The 21,820-nt window shown below is 30.5% G+C and overlaps 1 protein-coding gene across 1 annotated transcript; it reads right to left on the bottom strand.

The window, feature by feature from the left end:
- LOC109707345 (MADS-box transcription factor 6-like) lies at window positions 5,127-21,313 on the bottom strand. The gene is made up of 8 exons (XM_020228544.1): window positions 20,870-21,313; window positions 8,476-8,554; window positions 6,648-6,709; window positions 6,203-6,302; window positions 5,955-5,996; window positions 5,814-5,855; window positions 5,581-5,714; window positions 5,127-5,443 (listed from the first exon to the last, which is right to left on the bottom strand). The coding sequence occupies exons 1-8, from the start codon at window positions 21,049-21,051 to the stop codon at window positions 5,359-5,361; spliced, it is 726 nt and encodes a 241-aa protein (XP_020084133.1). The 5' UTR covers window positions 21,052-21,313; the 3' UTR covers window positions 5,127-5,358.

The raw sequence follows: 21,820 nt of genomic DNA, 5'->3' as shown, positions 1-21,820 counted from the left end.
TGAACACGTGTCACCCCCAAACCCTCATTTACTTTCCTCTCTTCTCTCTCTCTCTCTTCTATAATATATATATAAATTTGTAATTTTTATATCAAAATTTAAAATTTTCATACTTTTAAATTTTAAATTTAATTATTAAATTTTATATTTTAAATTCTTAAATTTTAATTTAACTTATATATTTATTTCCAATTTTACTTCAACATTTAAAATTTTAAATCTCTAAACTCTATGATTTAATTAATTTAATTTTATAATAATAGTGTAATAAATTGCAATAAAATCTAACATGATAGATTTAATTTAATCACGTAAAATATTCGTTGTTATAAAAAATTACATAATTTAAATTTCAAGTGAAATTTTAAAATATAAGTGTAATTGTGTATATATATATATATATATATATATATATATATATATATATATATATATATATTAATTAATTTTATTAAGCAATTTCTTCTACAAATTTTATTTTTCCTTCTATCTATTGATTTTTAAAAATTATTTTGATAGATTTATCTCTTTATAAAATAAAGTGATGTATAAATTACTTGCACATATACCAATTTTAATGACTTTATTTTTAAATAGATTTAACTATTACTCATTTTTATATAACTTTATTTTAATTAATAATTAGACTCCTATAAAACTATATAAAAATATTAAAAAATAAAAATTTATGTCGAAAATTTTTTTTAGATCCGCAGCATCGCGTGGTATTTCACTAGTAATAAATATAAACAAAGCACTGGCCGAATGAGTGAAAAAAAAGGGGAGATCCAGATATTGACCAATCACATAAAGCTAAAGGTTTTATTTAGGTCCTGCTGTAAAAATGACCCGAAAATAATTTTCGGTTCAAAAAACTATATTCGATCGCGGTTCTTGAGTCCATCGCCACTTTATCTAGAGTTGTCGATCGGGACCACTTTGTTTCTTTCCTTTTTTTTTTCTGAAACGGCTATACACCATATAAATATTATATATCATATTATATTATAAATATATAACATAATATATATTATTTTTAATATATAATTTTTAATAAAAAGAAATAGAAATAAATGTTTAATTTATATAATCTAATATAAAATATCACTATAAATATTTTATTTACAATTTCTACAGTACATATATTATATATAAATTATATCTATAATGATATTCATATATAACACTAATTTATATATAAAATTATAGTAAATTTAGAAATTTAAAAAATCCAAATGAAAGAAAAGAAAATTAGCTTTTAACATACCTTTTTCTCGATCGGAAAAAAAAGAAAACTAGTTTTCAGTTATAGTTATTTGGTTGAATGGTCGAAAAGAAAAAGTATATTTTATTATATTATTATTATTATGTATTTTATATATATTATTTTATAATTTATGTTAATTATTAGGCTATATATATTATTATTATAATTTATATTTATTAATTAAATATATTAAAATTATATAATATGATAAATTGATAAGTATTTAATATAATATATGTAATAGTCGCTATTATAATACTATATAAAAATATATAATTTTATAAATAAAATATAAAATTAGTTTTTCTTATTGTTGTTTGGTTGAAAGAAAAAAAAGAAAAATTTATAAATAAAAATTATTATATATTTTCTTATGATATATATATTATTATATATAATATTATCATATTACATAATTAGTATTTATAATTTATATTTAATAAACAAATATATATTTAAAAATTATTATACATTATTATGTAATATAATATATAATAGTATATATTTAACTACTATAAAATAAATTATTATGCGTTTATAAATAATATTTATTATATAAAATATTATATAATAAATATATCTATATTAAAATAAATTTTTTTTTAAAATATATATTTATATATATTATTGTATATATTCTATATAAAAGAAGAATGGGGAGAGAGAGAGGTCCACTCTCGGTCCACGGCGGGGTGTGCCTCGTGGACCGCACGCGTTCTGCCCCCCCCCCCCCAAAACTCTGCGATTTTTGAGCGGTAAGTTTTTGTTTTCGCCTCGTTTCGAGCGAAACGAAAATGCCCATTTTCCCACTGTTTGTAAAAATAATTTTCGGAGAAAATTTTTTTTATGGCCAAACAAACGCCGAAATTTTAGTTTTTCACCGAAATTTTTTTTTCAAGATAGATTTTACGACGAAACAAACGCACCCAAGAGGGTGTTTGGTTATCTGTTAAAGTACACCGAAATTAATTTTCAGTTGAAACTATTTTTTCTAATGTTTGGTTCTTGTAAAATTTTTTTTCGAAAAACCCTTTTTACAGAATACGTGGAAGAATTCGGGTTTTTAAATGAAAAGCTACAGCAAAAATGGCGGACTCATTAGGCTCTTTGCACGGGTCCACGAGGTTAGCCCACCTCGTGGACCACCTACGAGAAAGAGTAGTGGACGACCCACAGTAAAATGGCGGGGCTCATATGTGCCTTTTTGCATGCGGTCCACGAGGTGAAGGTGGCTTCACCTCTTGGACCTTCTGTGAGAGAGAGAGAGCGAGTGTGTAGAGTAGTGAACCTCTCTCTCACTCTTTAATTTTATATATATATATATATAAGTTGAGCTAGAATACTATCGATAGCAAACGAGTTTTCGTTGACACTCATTTGTTTTTCGATGATAGAGCCTCCAAATTGACGATACGGCATCGTTGAAATGATCTATATCACTTAAAGTGTTTAGAAATCAAATTTCAAATGTTTCGACATCAATTTGCCTAATGATCAAAGTGTTTCAAAAATTTGTAATTTAATGGTCGATATGACGCGTTTTCTCGTTAACGGCGGTAAAGATATCAAAATCAATTGAATTTTGCTTTAGAAAATTTTTAAACTATTTAAAACAAAGATCTATACTCTTGATTTTGACTACAAGACTCCTATCATTATTTTTAAGAATATTCATTTTCAGTCGTTCATTTTTGTTGTCACTTGATGGATAAGAAATAATATCGAAAAAGTATGAAATTTGATTTCTAGATACTTCAAGTGGTATGGATCATGTTCAACAGTGCCGTCGTCGATTTGGAGGTTCCATCATCAAAAATAATAGGTCGGCAACGCGTGCCCGTTTGCTAGCCGATAGTATTCCAGTAACTCTATATATATTATATATATAGAGTAGGGCTAGAATACTTGTAAAAGTATCATTGGGGTGATACTTGTGGTGTTTTTATCCTTGGATGAGAGATTGAGGTTGAGATGATGGTGTGTAGGTGAATATGTTTAATCCAAAGGCTATTAATAATCAATAAGTAAACCCATGGCTTAAAACCTAATAGCACGAATGATGGTGATACTTGTAAAAGTATTATAGCTCAACTCTATATATATATATATATATATATATATATATATTACTATATATATATATATATATATATATATATATATATATATATATATATATATATATTATACTATATATATATATAATTTTATTTTATTTTAATATAAATATGTTATTAATAATATTTTATTATAAATATATAATAATTTTTTATAATATAAATATATATTTTATATATTATGTTACATATTATTATATTATATATTTTAAATATTTTTGTTTATAAATATAAATTATAATAATTAAATATATTATGATAATTATTATATTTAATACTATATAATATATATAATTAGAAGAATATATATAATGAAATTTTTTATGTAGTATAGTAATTATTATATATTGATAATATAATAATATAAAAAAATATATATATATATTAAATAATTTTTATCTTTTTTTTTTTCAACCAAACAACCGGTATAGAAAACTATTTTCTTTTTACAAACCAAAATAAACGACGTGAAATATTTTTTCCTCGAAATTTTTTTTTGATAATTTTATGTGAAATCAAGTTCCAAACACACCCTAAATTCAAGCCAAACACTTGGACCGTATAATCATTTTCATTCCAAAATTTTCTTCACCAAAATTTGTTCTCTGTACAATTTAGCCATGAACACTCAAATAGTTTAAAAAATGTGGAAAGCCTATTAGAAAAAAAGGAAAAAAAAAAAAAAAAAAACAACAACTTGATTGCATTTTGCACTTTTGCACGAAAAGAAATTAAATGGGATGGGTACCGGTACATGATCCACCATTACTATTGAATAATATTATGTTTTGAGAGAGAAAGTTAGTAAATTACCCGTTTTATTTATTGAGTGAAATAAATTAAGTATACAAGATGGAAGAGTCAAGACCTCCTAGGAAATGGAAGAAAAACACTAGAAAAAAAAAAACAGAAGAAAAGAAAAAAAAAATAAAAACCAGCAATGGAAAAGAAAACAAAAAAGACGTGAGAGGAAGAGTCAGCTGCTCGCTGGGAAACAGGTAATCTGCGGAGCGGCTGTCCGCCCTATTGGATAAAAATTTTATACTGACAAATCTCCATAGTAAGACAGTTTTATTCATCGTCTTCAAGATTTTTGCAAATTTATATAATGGGTCTCACTTTGGCGATAGTCTCCGTAAAACTTTTGCTTCTTTTGTTTTTCTTGGCCCCGTGGGATGCCAAATGCCCCAACTACGGTGCAGCTTTCGCTCATCCACAGGGTCCTAGTACAGCAGAGTACCAAATTGTACGGCACATTTGTTTTATAAATCATGAAGAAATTAGGTTTATTTGTGGAGAGCAGTTCGGTCATGAGTTATCCATCTTCATGGCTTCAAATAGTCCTAGTTTTATATTGTACTATGTTTTTTTTTTTTTTTAATTTACGAAAGTACGCGTTAAATGGGTTTTCGCTAGAAGATAGAAAACAAATTTAACTCATCATGTTTTCAAATTATCGTCCAAACAACATCAATAATTTATAAATTTTAAACAGGATTCCAAACATCATTAATTTCAAACACTTTTTTAACGAAGGTCCTCTATGACATATTGGCATGGTGTAAGAGACAGTAACAAATTATTTTTTTTAAAAAAAAATAGTATGCAACAAAGCCTATCTTATAACTTATAAAAACATGAAAATTCAAAATAGGCCATAATATAGAACATGATAGCAATGAGAGATTCTACAAAAACTCCAATAAATGACAACACTTAATAGCATTTATATTAAGTAAATATTGTTCCCACAAGAAGCTAATAGTATTACCATACAGAATTTACATTGTTCAAAAGGATAACACACACTAGAAAGCAGCAACACTTGGTCCGCAAAACGGATTAAACAGCATAAGTTCTCAGAGGCACGATCAATAGCAGAACATAATAATAATAACATTAATGATAATAATAATAATAATTTCAGTACAAACATTACCGATAATATGGGCTTCTGGTAGGTTCCAGAATGGTTCACAGAACCCAACCAAGCATGAAATTGTTCTCCCCACCGGCGGTTCTTGGAATGGTTGCCTCAGGAGGAACAAATTGGTGATACCTGTATACAAAAACAATTTTGCTAAATTGGTTTGCTTCTGTTTGTTTCAGAATAGAGAACTACGCATTTGTAAATAATTTGAGTAGATTTCAAATCCAGTATTACAGTTCTTAGAGCAATATGGGTGGTACTATTACCCTATTTGCAGAGTGGGTTCGCATTCCATGTTGCTCGACTGGGCGTGCTGCATATTGAATGCATTTCCACTCACAATAGCATCAGAAGCCCATGATCCTTGAATGGCCCTAAAGGCGCCGCCTTCGGCCTCAAGCTACAAGAATAAAATGCTGACAAGTTAAATTTGGAACAAAAGTAAAGGAAAAAAAAAAAATCAAATCGTAAACGATTTGTATCGCTGCAGCAGAAAAACCTTGTTTCTAAGCTGCTTATTTATTTCTCCCAGTTGACGTTCCTGCAAGTGTAACAGAAACAGCATTTAGCGCGAGGATCTTGTACTAAAAGCCAACCTTCTTTTCGAAAGTCAGACGACACTGGAAGCTCGAGAGATTACTTTTTTGCGAAGTTCTTCCATCTGATCCATCATTATTTGAGTCTGCACTTAATGACAAGTATAAAAGATTAGATCTACACGAGCCTCCTTAATTCATATGTTTAGATGAACTGGCAGCGCAACTGGTATATATCATTGTGAGAGGAGATTATATTATTGAAAACTAAATTACGTTTATTTAGACCAACATTGTAAACGACAAACTCAATCATGAGAAAACCATGAACAAATGAAATTAGAGAAAGCACCTTTCTCTGTCTGGCTTGTGAAAGAGCAGACTCAAGCTGTCGCTCCAGTTGCTGCAATTCTTTCACACTCAGCGGTCCAAGATCCTCCCCGAGCAAATGCCTTTAATTATAATGCAAGTAAGAATCTTCCAAATAGCAAGCATCACGAGTAACAACGTCTATTAAGTTTCTTCAAAAGCTTAAGTTACTGGAGAATAGTATTTTTAATATTTATATTCAATAGCTTTTTTCATATCTGAGCTCCAAACTCTTTGATAGAGCCAAATCGTGGACTTTAATTAAATAATGCTAGGAGCCCGACAAAATTCGAACTCTATGCCTCCTATTCTGACATCATTGTAAATTATATGAAGCAACCAATTTTTTTTCAAAAGCTTACACTGTCAAAGAAAAATAGTTGTTTCATGTAATTCAAGAAGTCAGTCTATTTTCGGAGAAAGCAAACCTCTGAGAGCGCTGCAGAGACTCAAATTTTGCCTTCAACTTGGACATTTCCTGGTACCAGCTCTGCATAAACAAATTCATCAACACTTTAGTTAACTTAACAAGATACACTTGATGTTAGTAGAAAGAGCATACTTTGTGCTTACCATCTGGGAACAGAAAAGGAAAGGTCACTGATTGATTGTTCGTGTCAGGATATTGGTTTTAACAACATAAATTCGTGGCCACTAATTTCGAAAAAAACTTGTAACTTCAGTAGTAAGAGTTAAAGATTTGTGCTTCTTGTGTGATAACAGACATCCATAGAAGTAAATATCTAGTAGCGCGAGTATACTTCCTTGATAGCCTTTCCGTATAAGGGCATGAGGCACTAATGCAAATTTAAAGGGAAAATAAGATTTTCCAGCCAAGATAGTTTTGTTAACACTTCCAGTTTCCTTTCTTTTATGGGCAACTTAATTGCATCACAGATATACCGTCAATTTGCTACGATAGTTTCATAAATCTGTAGCCTAACACTTCCAGGTTACCAGTAGCAGTATGTAAGCCCTATATATACTACGACATGTCACTTAGCTGCCATATGCAAGACTAAACTAGTTGACTACTATAAGTAATTCGATGGACAAAGTTTAACCACATGGTACAGAATTTTTAAATTCAACTTAGTAAAACTAATATACTAGTCCTATGTATGACCATTCGTAGTTCCCACATCTGATCAGGAACTATTAAGATAGAACAAATTTTGCATGCTGTTCCAAGTATAGATCTTATCTTTAAAAATTCTGTTTGAAGCCAATAGTCATATGATTAATATTTTCGAACTTCATGACTGATGTACCTAAAATGCAACATGAATATTGCAGTAATAAAAATTGAAGAGGGGCAACTGAGATAAGGGCAAATGATCAGTAAACGAGGTTTTGTAATACAAACCAGATTTGTTTCTTTACCATACATGAAGCAATGTAGTTTGATTTGCCATATATACTTACAACCTTTTCAAGATTCTTAGAATAGCCTATAGAGCTTGACCCCTCGATATACCCTCTATTCCATTTTAAAATATGCATTACAAACAAGAGACTATAGTAATCATCAGCTCCAATACAAGGTTAGAGTATCGGAGTCACTAGAGATGCTCATGGTGTTTCTTGCGGACAAAAAAATATATATATATAACTGCTTTAAGGTTGATTACTATGACTTATTGGAAGGGCTTGGTGGGCGCAAAAAAAGCGAACAATACTAGCAAAAATGTATTAAAAGAAGCTCATGATATTTTAACTAATTATATATGTAACAAAAGTAATAAAGTACAGAAGTTTAAAAAGAAATAAGGAAATACACGTAAATCAAACACAAGGGCCTTATAGCGCCAAAACAGGTGTTGAAAACATAAATAAGAAAAAAAAAATGTTTTACAAATGCTCAAAGTTGGATTATAAAAGTAGACCAACATTTAACCAATTAGCTATATAGGTCGCAAATGGAAGTTCAATCAATCCCAAGAATTGAGACCTAAGCAAAAGACACATCTAAAGAAGCAATCAAAGTAAGAATTACTGATGAAGAGAGTAATAGTAAAAATAGATCATGGTAAAATGATAATATGTCAACAAATATGAATTTAATAATCACTTGCCTGGATGAAAGCTTCAAAGAAATGATATAGCTAAGCTCTTGACTAATTCATAGCTTTCAGAAAATCACTTTCCATATCACGATGTTTCAAGCTTTAAGAATGGCACCTTAAAAAACAATAACTAGCTACCATGGTTTACTCATAATTAATACAATACAATAAAAGGAAACAAGAAAACAACCTGAGTCTCACGATCACCAGCACTTGAATCCTGAGAATTGTAACAGCAGCGTTGATATCGTTCTAATGTCTTGCTTGTGCTACGTACGAAGCAATGAGAATGTCATAAAATTATCCAATATGAGTATCAAACTCTTAATTACATTGAAAGATCGTTTAAACTGCTTGAAGAGAGTATCAAACCATAAAGTATCTCCGAAACTATCAGTTGGTACCATTCTAACATCTTTCTTGTACCGCACAATAGAATCATTTGAATAGCTCATTATCTTATCTAACCCATGTTTACTATAAAGTTTATTGTCTAATTAATATTTTATATAAAACATCTAGAAAATGTTAAATTTACATATTTTAGCAGTTTATTTGTGGTGAAAAACTTATAGATAATGATTATACATTATACCATGGAATTAATATTGGCAGGAAATGTTGGAGTTGGAAGTTACTCATAAATAAGATTAGTTTACTTTACTGTATTCTTTCTTTTCAATTTATCTACCATATATCTTTCTATTTTTATATATTAGTTTTTTTTTTGTAGGAACAAGAGAGAAAGAAAGAAAGAAAGAAAGAATCTCTTTGATTAACTTGTTGAGTATGTTAAATCAAGTAAAATGGAGATTTGCGCATATCTCTTTTGCCAAAATGAATTTGGGGAATGTAAACATTAATGATAATAATAACTTAAAAGAAGTAATGTTGCTATTATATAAATAGGAAGTAGTACATATCGCTCAGAATGTATTAAGCTATGTTCTTTCAAATGGAAAGTGCTTAAAAACAATTCTGTTTTATCTTGAGAAGATCAAGTTCAATTGACCGATAATGGAAGCTTTTCTAAGATATTGAGAGGTTCAACTTCTCTCTTGCTACTCGATTTCTTTCGACTAGATCAAATTGCTCAAGCAACAGTTATGTGCTTACGTAGAAAAGTAGAAATGGTTAGTATGGAATTAAGCCACAAGTTAGAAGATCATATAGTAAAGAGTCAATAGCAAGGTAAAATACTTGACAGACCTTCCATCTCAAGCTAGCTAGTTTTTTCAAGGAGATAAACTAAGAACTTGAATTTCACTCTTAAAAATTCTACAAGCCAACTCTATAGCACTAGTATTAACAACTTTCTTAAACAAGACTTTAGCACATGGCTTTGACTGCTTGAAATCTATCTATATGGGCCAATTAAGGTGTTACAAGTAATATTTTACTAGTCATAGACTCACAGTAAGGTGTTAAGAATGTAGATATATATCAATGATCAAGATCTTATTCATTTATTTAATTTGCTTCGAATAGTTTTTTTTTCCCTAAGAAAAGTCTAGTAGCATTCTGGAATATAATCTGGAAGTGTTGAGCTAACTAACAAAGTAAACAAATAAGAAAATTTTTATTCTTTTCTATTTTCATGAAGTAAAATTGTTAGATATGATGTTCAAATAAGACAGAGCGGTACTGTAACCCATAACTATTGGAGTCAACTATTAAAAATGTAAATGGAAAAAGTACAAGGATATTTAGAAAAAGTTAGATCTCAACAGCAACATTTCCTATGTCACTGCTGATTTGGATGCTAGACAAAAAGTCTTTTCTTTAATCAATTGACCAACTTGTCGGACCATTGGCGCTAACCATTAATTTCAAAAAATCAAACTGTTAGAAATACACAATCAATTCACTTAAAGCGTTCAAACACATTGCCCACGAATTTCGATTGTGACTCGGCCTAACTAGCCTAACGCTACTTCGAACATGACGTGGCCCAACATTGCTTCATGCCATTTTGAACGTGACTCGGTCAAGCCTGACCTCTCGCCACAGGCAAGATGATGATCCCTTTAATCCAACACAACCGTATACTGCGATTTTAATCTAGGATATTCTATATCTTTGATTTTTTAACAGGAAACTAACTAGACAATTATGAACAAAAATATGCAAAGATTATCATGCTAAGAAATGATCAAGACTTGTGCCATTGCTACAGCTCTCTTCGAGTAGCTTAATATATTCATATCAAGTTCATGTTCTAATGATTATTGCCTATCAAAAGTTTCAAAAGTGGAGCTCTAAGATTATATACAAAAGAATTATCTCAACTTGATTTGGTTTTAAGGGAATATTCCTTAGGATAGCATTTGTAATTTCAGGATATCCTTCTCTCCTAGGCTTAGCAAGAAATACTTCTACTCAGCATTCAGACGAAAGTTCTTTAATCTTAGCTGATATCCCCAGTACACGAAAATGATGATTATCGTTATCTTTGAAATCCAAAATATGTTTTAGCATGTCTAAATCAATATGTAATATAGTATAATTAACATGATATAGAATATTATTGTATACTGAATGCTTATCACAGATAATAAATATGTTGCATGAGTGGGCTGGTATGCTTCTGGAAGCACGGAGCCCTCCGTACTTCCAAGTTGTTTTCGATGTTCGGACTTTCAAATCGACGATCAGCTCCGTTAGACTTGATCTTGAGTATTTGAAGTACCTAGAAAATAAATTATGTGATTTTTCGATATCATTTTTGCCTAGTGATCGAAGGGGCTCAAAATTAATAATTTTAATGGCCGTGGAGAGCCGTTTGCAAGTTTAACGGTTAGAAATATCCAAATCACATAAAATTTTGATAGAAAATTCTTTATACCATATAAAACAAGATCAATAACTTTGATCTAAAATTTTAATGTCATATCATCATATTTTGTAAGATTTTTATTTTCAGCCGTTGATTTTGAGCCACTTCGATCACTAGGCAAATGATATCGAAAAATCGCAAAATTTATTTTCTAGATACTTCAAATACTCTAGATCAAGTCTAACGGAGCCGATCGTCGATTCAAAAGTCCGAATATCGAAAACAATTTGGAAGCATGGAGCGCTCTATGCTTCCAGAAGCATACCAGACGCACTCGTTGTTGCATATAACTATAATTCTTTACATAATATATTGTATAGCAAAATACTATAGTATACATTATAATAAACATATAACCGCACAACGTAAAATAATAATTTATAAAATAAATTATTATTCTACACAAAATACAATAGATAACATATAGTATACATTAGAATTATTTATATTCTACTATAATACATTATGACAAAATTACATATTAACCATAATTTGTACATTATGATAATTTTACACTCTATATTGTTTATAATGCATGGAAATTCTAAACAATGTCCTATGGAAGAGATTCAAAAAAGATTGACGAAGAAAAAAACCAAAGTTCTAAGCTTTAATAAACCTTGTAAGTCAAGCGTACTAGTGGATATAGAATAACATTTTTCAATACTAATTAGTTATTCTACAGATGATAAAATATTATAATATAAAGATGTGACAAATTATGTACTAATATGCATAGTCGAAGACAAGATAATAAATAAAGAAGTAAAAAAATTAGGTGAAAACTATGAGATGACATCAAACTTTGAAAAACAAGCACTCTTAAAATTTTAAGGTAAAAGGATAAAGAGCTTACCTGAACTATGGATCATTTTGAATCTACTATCCGACCTTTCAAAAATTTAGTTTTATTATCCAATCTTTCAATTTATTTGATTTGAGCCGGTCAACGATACTTTGATTTCGAAATTTGAATATATCGTTTTATCTTTAAATGTTTAGTTAATATACTTCATGTAATTCTCACAACTATAAATTCATTTATCTTTATAGATTTAATTAATATACTTATACAATTCTCCCAACTATAAATTCATTAAAGTAAGAATTAGCTTAAAATTTAAAATCAAAGTATCGTTGACTGACTCAAATCAAACGAATTGAAAGATTGGGTAGTGAAATAAAATTGGGTAAATTGCATTGTTACCTCCTGAACTTTTGGCGAAGTTTTACTTTACCCTTCGAACTCCTAAAATGGACATCTAACATCCTAAACTTTAATATTTCATTCATGTTACTTCTTCCGTCAGTTTTCCGTCAAGCTCCGTTAACCGGAAATCGACAGAAGGGGTAAAACGAATGAAATATTAGAGTTTAGGGTGTTAGATGTCTATTTTAGAAGTTTGAGGGATTAAGTGAAACTCGCCAAAAGTTCAGGAGATAGCAGTACAATTTACCCTGTAGGACTCTTGACTATAAATTATTTTATTATAATATGTTACCTATGGATTGACTACTAACTCTCAAGTTAGTGATCATACTTGATTTTGAATTTATATATATTTTTTATTCTAAAATAAATCATATCATAATTTATTTTATATTTTATTGTAATAAAATAAAAGAGAAAAAAATAAATTAGAGTGGCTTAAAGATAAGAAAAAAGCAATACGAACTAGCTACAATACTCGAACACCCTACTCTCCTGGTGTACTCGCTAATATGATTAATTTACAATAGCTATTTTCACTCGGATGATAATTTATTGTAGTACTCGTTTGTCCTTTTGACTCTAAAAATATTGTTTTAGAAAATGCACTTAGTTCCTATGAAACTATGCAATGTAATTTTATTTTAGCCTAAAGTAAAATTTTTGTACTTCTTTTCAGCAAATTAGAAAATTTTAATATAAAAATATAAAATACTATTTTATAATAAATTAAATTTTTTAAAAATAAATTAGTGATTATAGATTAAGATATACTGAATATTATCTCATTCTTCAAATATCAGTAGTGGTCCAATTCATTTGCTTTTTTTCTTTTTATTTTTTTAATATTTTTTTCTTGGAACTCTCACTTTGACACAATTAAATACTCTTTTGTTAAAAAAGGGGTAAATTGCACTATCACCCCCCTAAACTTTTGACAGATTTCACTTTACCCCCTGAACTCCTAAATGAACATTTAACACCCTAAACTCTAATATTTCATTCATGTTACTCTTTTCGTCAGTTTTCCATCAAGCTCTATTAATCGAAAACTAATGGATAGGGTAAGACGAATAAAATATTATAGTTTAAAGTGTTAGATATCCATTTTAGGAGTTTGGAGGGTACAGAAAAATTTTGCCAAAAGTTTAGGGGGTAAGTGCAATTTACTTTTTTTTTATCATTTGGCCCTTTACAAAATTTTATTTCATAATTAATTCTACATAAATTTATTTAAACTAGGTAAAAAGTACAAAACTCCTCTGAATTATAGATTATTTTGAATGGACTACACAATATTTTAAAATTTTAATTTTTCTATCCAACCTTTTGACTTTAAAATTTAAAATAATTACTTATTTTAATTAATTTACAGTTGCGAAATTGTATGAAGGATACTAAACTAAATGTGTTTAAATATATAATGCATTCAAATTTTAAAATAATAATGCCGTTGAGTGATTTAAGTGAAATAAATTTAAAGATTGGACANTCTTCCGTCAGTTTTCCGTCAAGCTCCGTTAACCGGAAATCGACAGAAGGGGTAAAACGAATGAAATATTAGAGTTTAGGGTGTTAGATGTCTATTTTAGAAGTTTGAGGGATTAAGTGAAACTCGCCAAAAGTTCAGGAGATAGCAGTACAATTTACCCTGTAGGACTCTTGACTATAAATTATTTTATTATAATATGTTACCTATGGATTGACTACTAACTCTCAAGTTAGTGATCATACTTGATTTTGAATTTATATATATTTTTTATTCTAAAATAAATCATATCATAATTTATTTTATATTTTATTGTAATAAAATAAAAGCGAAAGAAATAAATTAGAGTGGCTTAAAGATAAGAAAAGAGCGATACTAACTACCTACGATGCTCGAACACTCTACTGTTCTGGTGTACTCGCTAATATAGTTGATTTATAATAAGTGTCCTTACTAGGATATAGAGATTTTAATTCTTAGTTAATTTTCTTTAGTACTCGTTTGTTCCTTTTATCTTTAAAAATATTGTTATAGAAAATGCACTTATTTTCTATGAAACTATACAATGTAATTTTATTGTAGCTTAAAATAAAATTTTTGTACATCATTTCAACCAATTAAAAAATTTTAATATAAAAATATAAAATAATATTTTATTAGAAAATACGCTTGCTTATTTCTTATGAAACTATGCAATCTAATTTTATTGTAGCCTAAAATAAAATTTTTCTACTTCATTTCAGCCAATTAAAAATTTTTAATATAAAAATAGAAAATAATATGTTACAATGTTTTAGAATAATACTTCTAAAGATAAAAGGGGCAAACGAGTACTACAAAAAATTAACTGAGAATTAAAATCTCTATATCCGAGTGAGAACACCTATTGTAAATCAACCATATTAGCGAGTACACCAGAACAGTAGAGTGTTCGAGTATTGTAGGTAATTAGTATCGCTCTTTTCTTATCTTTAAGTTACTATAATTAATTACTTTCGCTTTTATTTTATTACAATAAAATATAGAATAAATTATTGTATGATTTATTTTAGGATAAAAAAATATATATATTCAAAATCAAGTATGATCACTAACTTGAAAGTTAGTAGTCAATCCATAAGTAACAAATTATTATAAAATAATTTACAGTCAAGAGTCCTAAAAGTAAATTGCACTGCTACCTCCTGAACTTTTGGCGAGTTTCACTTAACCCCCCAAACTCCTAAAATAGACATTTAACACCCTAAACTCTAATATTTCATTCGTTTTATTCCTTCCGTCAGTTTTCAGTTAACGGAGCTTGACGGGAAACTGACGGAAGGGGTAACATGAATGAAATATTAGAGTTTAGGAAGTTAGATGTTCATTTTAGGAGTTCGATGGGTAAAATGAAACTTCGCTAAAAGTTCAGGGGGTAATAATGTAATTTACCCAATAAAATTTTTGAAAGGTTGGATAGTAGATTCAAAATTATCCATAATTAAGGTAAGTTCTTAATGGTTTTACCAAATATTAACACATCCAACATCATTCTACACTAAGCCTACGGAACTTCCACATGTATTGAAACACAATCAAATGCATATGTGCAAGACCATCATATTATAACTCTTTCAAATTATATATGTTATGATCAACTTCAATTGGAATCCCTTGGGCAAAATAGTTTGTACTAAAATTCCATCAAATGCCTACTACATATCATCTTAAACAAAAACTCTTTTAGTACAATGCAACAACATAATTGAAAATCCAGTTCAGCAATAATTACAACTAAGGTCTATTTTTTCATTATTTTAGTCAATTAAGATTTATTTATATCAACCTATTCTTGTTAGTGCACATAGTTGATAAGTTTATTACCAGCCACCCTCTTTAGCTAACAAAAGCTTAGATGTCTCCTAAAAAGATTTTATAAAATAATGTACCAAAAAAGCTTGGAACTCAATCTTTGAAAAAGATCATTAGGAGATAAATTCGGGTTAATAGTAATTTTGTGAAAGAAAAAAGAAAACTAAATTGAGAGTAAAAGAAGTTAATTTCTCTTCTTTTTTGATGCCCTTAATAACGTTTGCCTCATGTTATCTATTATGAACTTAATTAATGCATGAACTTATTTACCAAATGTTGTTGGTAAATATCACTTTTGAGAAGTTTCCAAAGAAAAGATATGAAACAAGAAGGTCTATAGACAAGTAAAAGGTAAGCACTACAGAAAAAATTTAAATTCTGCTAGCTAGAGAGTAAAACATATATCATTCAAATAGAATGTGTTATATTGTTAAACATAAGTTTTTTTGCTCTCAATCTATACTTCCCACCAACTAGCATTATAACAAAAATGGTCTATAGCGACGCTTTTAAATGTCGGTATAGATCAAAAAAAGTGCTGCTGGTTAAATTACCGATACTTTTAAAAAGTGTTGCTATATGTGGGGTCGCTAGGTATATAGTAACAGTTAAAGAGTGTCGCTATAACCTAAAAAAGTGCTGCTAATTTACCAACACTTATTTAAGCATTTAGCAACCGCCGGAACTCTATCTCGTTGGCTGCGGTGGCGGAGGAGGACGAGAGGAAGATATTTTCGTCTAGAATTTTAGTAGATTGAGTGAGGAGAGAAGGGGAGATGGTAATTGATTTTTTTTTTTTTCTTTTCTATTTGCAATCGGGCCGAATGGGCTGGGTGGAGTGGGTTGAGTATAGTAACCTTTTATTTTTGATTGAATTGGGCTTTATATTTAAACATTAATAGATTTGTTTTTAAGTTTTGGTATAAATGGGATACTTACACAAAAGTGTCCCAAACATGTGTCCCTATAACCTAATTCTGTTGTAGTGGTAAAATAAATCTCCTCTAGTTCTTACAAATAAACGCCTTGATGGAGAAGTTAAAGCAAAACAGTAGAATGGTGCTGCAATGTAAATAGACATCTAGAAGCAGAAGCTAAGCAAAATGATAGAATGGTGACACAAACCATTCACCACTAGTTTGATAGGCCAAACAAATACCTAAATAATTGTCTACTATTTCATAGAAAGTTGTATTGATTGATTGGCCTAGCCATTAAGATTATAACCCATTAAGATACATCCTATCCTTATTGAAAGCTAGAAAATTATAACCCACGTGTTGAGTCTATTAAAAAGTCTTAAGCTCGGATATGAGGAGTGTTGAATATAAATATTAAAACTACCGTTCTCAAAAAGCATAAGCTTTTGGAGAATCATGGAGAATCATGGTTGTTTCGCATTCGATAATAGCATATTTAGTCCATCTCCTACTCTTGATATTTTGACAGAAAATTTAACTTGATTTCCTTATTACATTATGAAGTCATGTCAACATAGGAGTAAAAGAATAAAATCAACCTATATAATAGCATGTAGAGCAGTAATATAAACAATGTGTTGTAATTTATATGATGTTATTTCTATGCACTTAAAGTACGAGGCTAGACCTATATCAAGTGCAATATTTCGAGTGCAATCTAGGTGTAGGGCCTCAATGGCTATTTTAGGAGATTTAGGCAAGAAAAAAAGAAAACAACAGGAAACTTGCTTTCATGGTCTCCTATGCAGCAGCTATGTGTGGATTTTTCCCCTTTTACTAATCTAAGCTGATTTTTGTCAAAGCTACTTCATAGATCCGATTTGAACATGGCATATTAAAACTAGTAATTAGTCACTTGCCGATATAGTAATTTGAAATAAATAATATCATTTTGCTTTACTGTGTGTTCTATGATGCAACCACCAACATATCAATCCAGAAAAGGATTTGGCTGATAACTTTACTATTCAAACTACAAATTTGTTTCGTATGTGGAATCTCAACATAAACTTGATGTCGTACGTGATGAGTAAAGAGTAAACCTATCAAAGGATAAAAATGCCATTTATTAGTATATATAACAAAAGAAAATGACTATAAGATTGAGCCAAACAAGCTCTCATAATAATATAGTATGCTGACATTTTGAATGGCTAAAAAATTTTCTTGTAGGCAATAAGAACTGACTGGTTAGAACATTTTCTGACACAAATTGGAGTATTTAGTTATTCAAATCTATGTTCTTGACATCAAACGAACTATCATGTTCTTGAATTTCAAAAATTAATGATTGCTGAATGCAGATTAAATTACCATCTAGTAGCGATCTTTTAGAATAAGGCCCTAGAGGGCTGTAAGTACCACCTCTATATGTAAGTTTTGCAACAATTTTTGTGCCTGAGATTAATTAATGTATAAGTAAAAAATTGGGAAAACTTCAAAAAAAAACCCGTGGTTTCGTAGTTTCTCACTTTGCCCCCCGTGGTTTAAAATGTTTCAAATTGCCCCCCTGTGGTTTCGTTTTTATCTTTTCGATAGCTTTTTATCTTTTCGATAGCTTTTTCATTAATATTTCATTAAATTATATACAAAAAATTTCAGATACTCATCTAGATTTATCAAATATTTACTTTAATACCCTTTAATTTTAACTTTATTACTGATTTAAGAAAAAAAATAATAAAACTGATAAGAAAAGAGAAAAAAAAAATCACAGGGGGGCAAATTGATACATTTTAAACCACAGGGGGACAAAGTGAGAAACTACAAAACCACAGGGGGGTTTTTGAAGTTTTTCCTAAAAAATTATATAACTCATTGTGTCTTGCTACTAAGCAACTGGATATTATTCGATGATCACTATACTAAGGGCTTGTTTGGTTTATCCATTTTGGGTATGCAATGGGAATCGGTTTGATCAAATCTGGTTAGTTTTGTTTGGTTCACATGAATCGGTTTGGAATTCCTATTCCGGACTGGAATGGAAATGGCCCATTAGCCTTTAACTTGATTCCGGTCTTCTAGCCCGGATTGAGATTTCATTCCGGAAGCCCACTAAGTTCTCGAAGCCCATGTGACCATCTCACCCTCCTTTAGGGATGTCAATGGGTATGGATACCCGAAATTTTATCCGAACCCGAATCCGAATGAAACGGATATATCCGATGGATATGGATATGGATTCGGATATGGATATCAAAAATAGAAACCCGACGGATATGGATTCGGATATGAATTTTGATTGTACCCAACCCGAACCCGAATTTATTTNTTAATTTTGTTTGGTTCGCATGAATCGGTTTGGGATTCTTATTCCGGACTGGAATGGGAATGTCCTATTAGCCTTCAACTTGATTCCGGTCTTCTAGTCCGGATTGAGATTTCATTCCGGAAGCCCACTAAGTTCTCGAAATCCATGTGACCATCTCACCCTCCTTCTCTTCACCCCTTTCTCATCAAAAAAAAAAAAACCTATCCTCTTTCAAAACCCTATTCCTAATCCAAATCAATAAAAGATTTTAAAAATAAAATTGATATTTTTTTAGAAAAATTTATTAGAGAATAGCGTTATATTTTTCATAAATTTTAAATAATATAAATTTATATTTGAGAGGAAAATTAGTATTATAGTATCTTATAATTTTTTTAGTTTATACGAACCAAATAATGAAATGTGAATAACTCATTCTAATTCTCAATCCACAAATAAACCAAACGTCTTGGGGGAGTGGGCCATTCCAATTACCATTCCAATTCATTCCCATTCCATTATCCATTCCAATTCCACCCTCAAACCAAACAAGCCCTAAATATATCTTCATTTTACATGGTAAACATGCTAAGTAATGAATAATGAGCAAATAATCTGATAAGAACAAAAAGCCTCATGTTGGCAACAACAGAAGCAATAGACAAGCTAATGACATGCATATTGAAATCAATGAGACAGATTTTAACACCTGCGAGTTGAAGTTTTTCTTATATTGCACTAATATGATAAGGAAAGTACTTAAGCATGACTTTGAAAAGATTATTTCCAAAAATCATCTTTATGCCAATGTTCAATTAATCATTAGAAGGCTCCGGAGCTTGCTCCTACTAAGATGTAGTCCAATTTGCTTCACCCTCTTAAACTTCTTCATTAAAGAAAAGTCCAGATGTTTAGACCATCAACAAATCATCCAACAAACATATAATTGCGCAACAATATATAAAAAAAAGAAATATATATAAAAATAGTTTAAAGCTACTTTTTTTCCCCTCTAATCAATAGATCTTTAATGGAGTAAGAGTGAACTCCAACTCCATAGCCAAAATCATATAAAACAGTAGTTATAATTATAGGAAAAAGAAAAGAAAACTCGAAACATAAACTCGCAATGATTTTTTTTTTCTTTTGGGGGAAACGCAAGTGTGCAACAATGACAAATCAGAAGATGGAAGTTGTAGTTAGAGAAAGACATAAATGGCCTGAAACGATTGATACACCGGGTGGATAAAAATAGAAAGAACACCTCCTCCTTTTTCTTGTAACCCTCGTGCTATGGCCACCAACATCTTACCAAATGAGCTGTTGCCCATCATAGAGAGAGAGAGAGAGAGAGAGAGAGAGAGAGAGAGAGAGAGGAAAAAAGAAAGAAACAAAAGGTTAGGGTTAGGGTTTTGTAGATTGGAGAGGGGGAAAGATTCCCGATCTAGCAGCGACCATACGAGCACCTAACGCTAGAGAAACGCAAAGAAACAAGGAGAGCCCAAGGAACGAAGGAAAAGCGGAGGTAGAAGATACTATAACTCGAAATAAAAGAAAATAAATAAATAAAGACGATTACGAGTAAACGACTAAAAAGAGAGAGGGAACCAGATCTGGTCTACTTGGAAACCGCACGGAGCTCCACCTTTCAAGAATAGCTTGGCAAAGAAAAGGAAATGGGTTGTGTAAAGAAGCGGCCAAGGATATCTCCCTATTCCTTGCATAGAAACGGCAAAAGAATGACACCTTAGATCTGCGGTTCGGAGTACAATTAATGGCAAAGAATTGCTTCAAACAAAATATTAAAAAAGAAAAAGAATATTAATCGCGTTCAAAAACAGAAAATAAATAAAAGATCGAGCAAAATTAAGCAAAGTAATTATTATAAGTGTAGTTCAAAAGGAAGAGGCGGGCCCGGAGAGGGGATTAATTATTAATATATATGAATGAATTGTTGTGTATTATACCCAACGCTTCCGAACTCGTAGAGCTTGCCGCGGCTGGAGAAGATGATGAGGGCGACCTCGGCGTCGCAGAGGACGGAGAGCTCGTAGGCCTTCTTGAGGAGCCCGTTGCGGCGCTTCGAGAACGTCACTTGCCGGTTGATTTTGTTCTCGATCCTCTTCAGCTCAACTCTCCCTCTCCCCATCTCTACTACCTCTACTCAGATCCTCCTCCTCCAATTAAGATCCCTCAAATTTATCGAGCTCTCTCTCTCTCTCTCTCTCTCACACACACACAAACACACACTCTTCAAGTGGTGCCGAGTAGAGTAGTTGTGTTACTCTTCAACTTCTCGGAGGAAGTGGGTAGCGGGGGAGGGGAATATAATTATGGAGAGGAGGAGCTTCGAGGTAGAGAGGATATCGGACGCGACAGCAAAGGGCACAAGTACTGTTGGTTTTTTGTTCCTTCCCTTTCTTTTTTTTTTTTGTTTTTTCTTTCTTTCTTTTAGGGTTGGTCTTTAGGGTTTAGAATTTAAGATCTAACCCGCTCAACAAAAGTGGGTCGAGCCTGACCCGACCCTACGTTCTTCTCCGTCTTCTCCCTCAAATTTTTATTTCTTTATTTTTTTTACATTTTTAGTTAGCTCGCTGCATAATCTAAATTGGCAAAAAAAAATTAAAGGTACGAATCCTCGCAAAATCTTATATAATAATGAATTTTCTCTCTCCACTGTTAAATTTAAAATACGTGCTGCTATAACTTTCACCTGCTACGACCATAAAATGAAAAAAAAAAAAAGAAACAAAACAAAAACAAACAAACCCAACCCGAAAAACCAAAAGGCCAAAAATAAAACTCAACACTAATTTTCTTTTTTTTCGAAAATTAATGTTTCTTTATGGAATGCGAGCACGAATATCAAAGCCGGCTATTACCCTTCTGAGTTTACTAGGTTCTAGTCACTGTAGGAG

Source organism: Ananas comosus, linkage group 3, assembly GCF_001540865.1.
Source record: "Ananas comosus cultivar F153 linkage group 3, ASM154086v1, whole genome shotgun sequence".
NCBI lineage: Eukaryota > Viridiplantae > Streptophyta > Magnoliopsida > Poales > Bromeliaceae > Ananas > Ananas comosus.
This window is presented reverse-complemented; position numbering and strand designations above follow the sequence as displayed.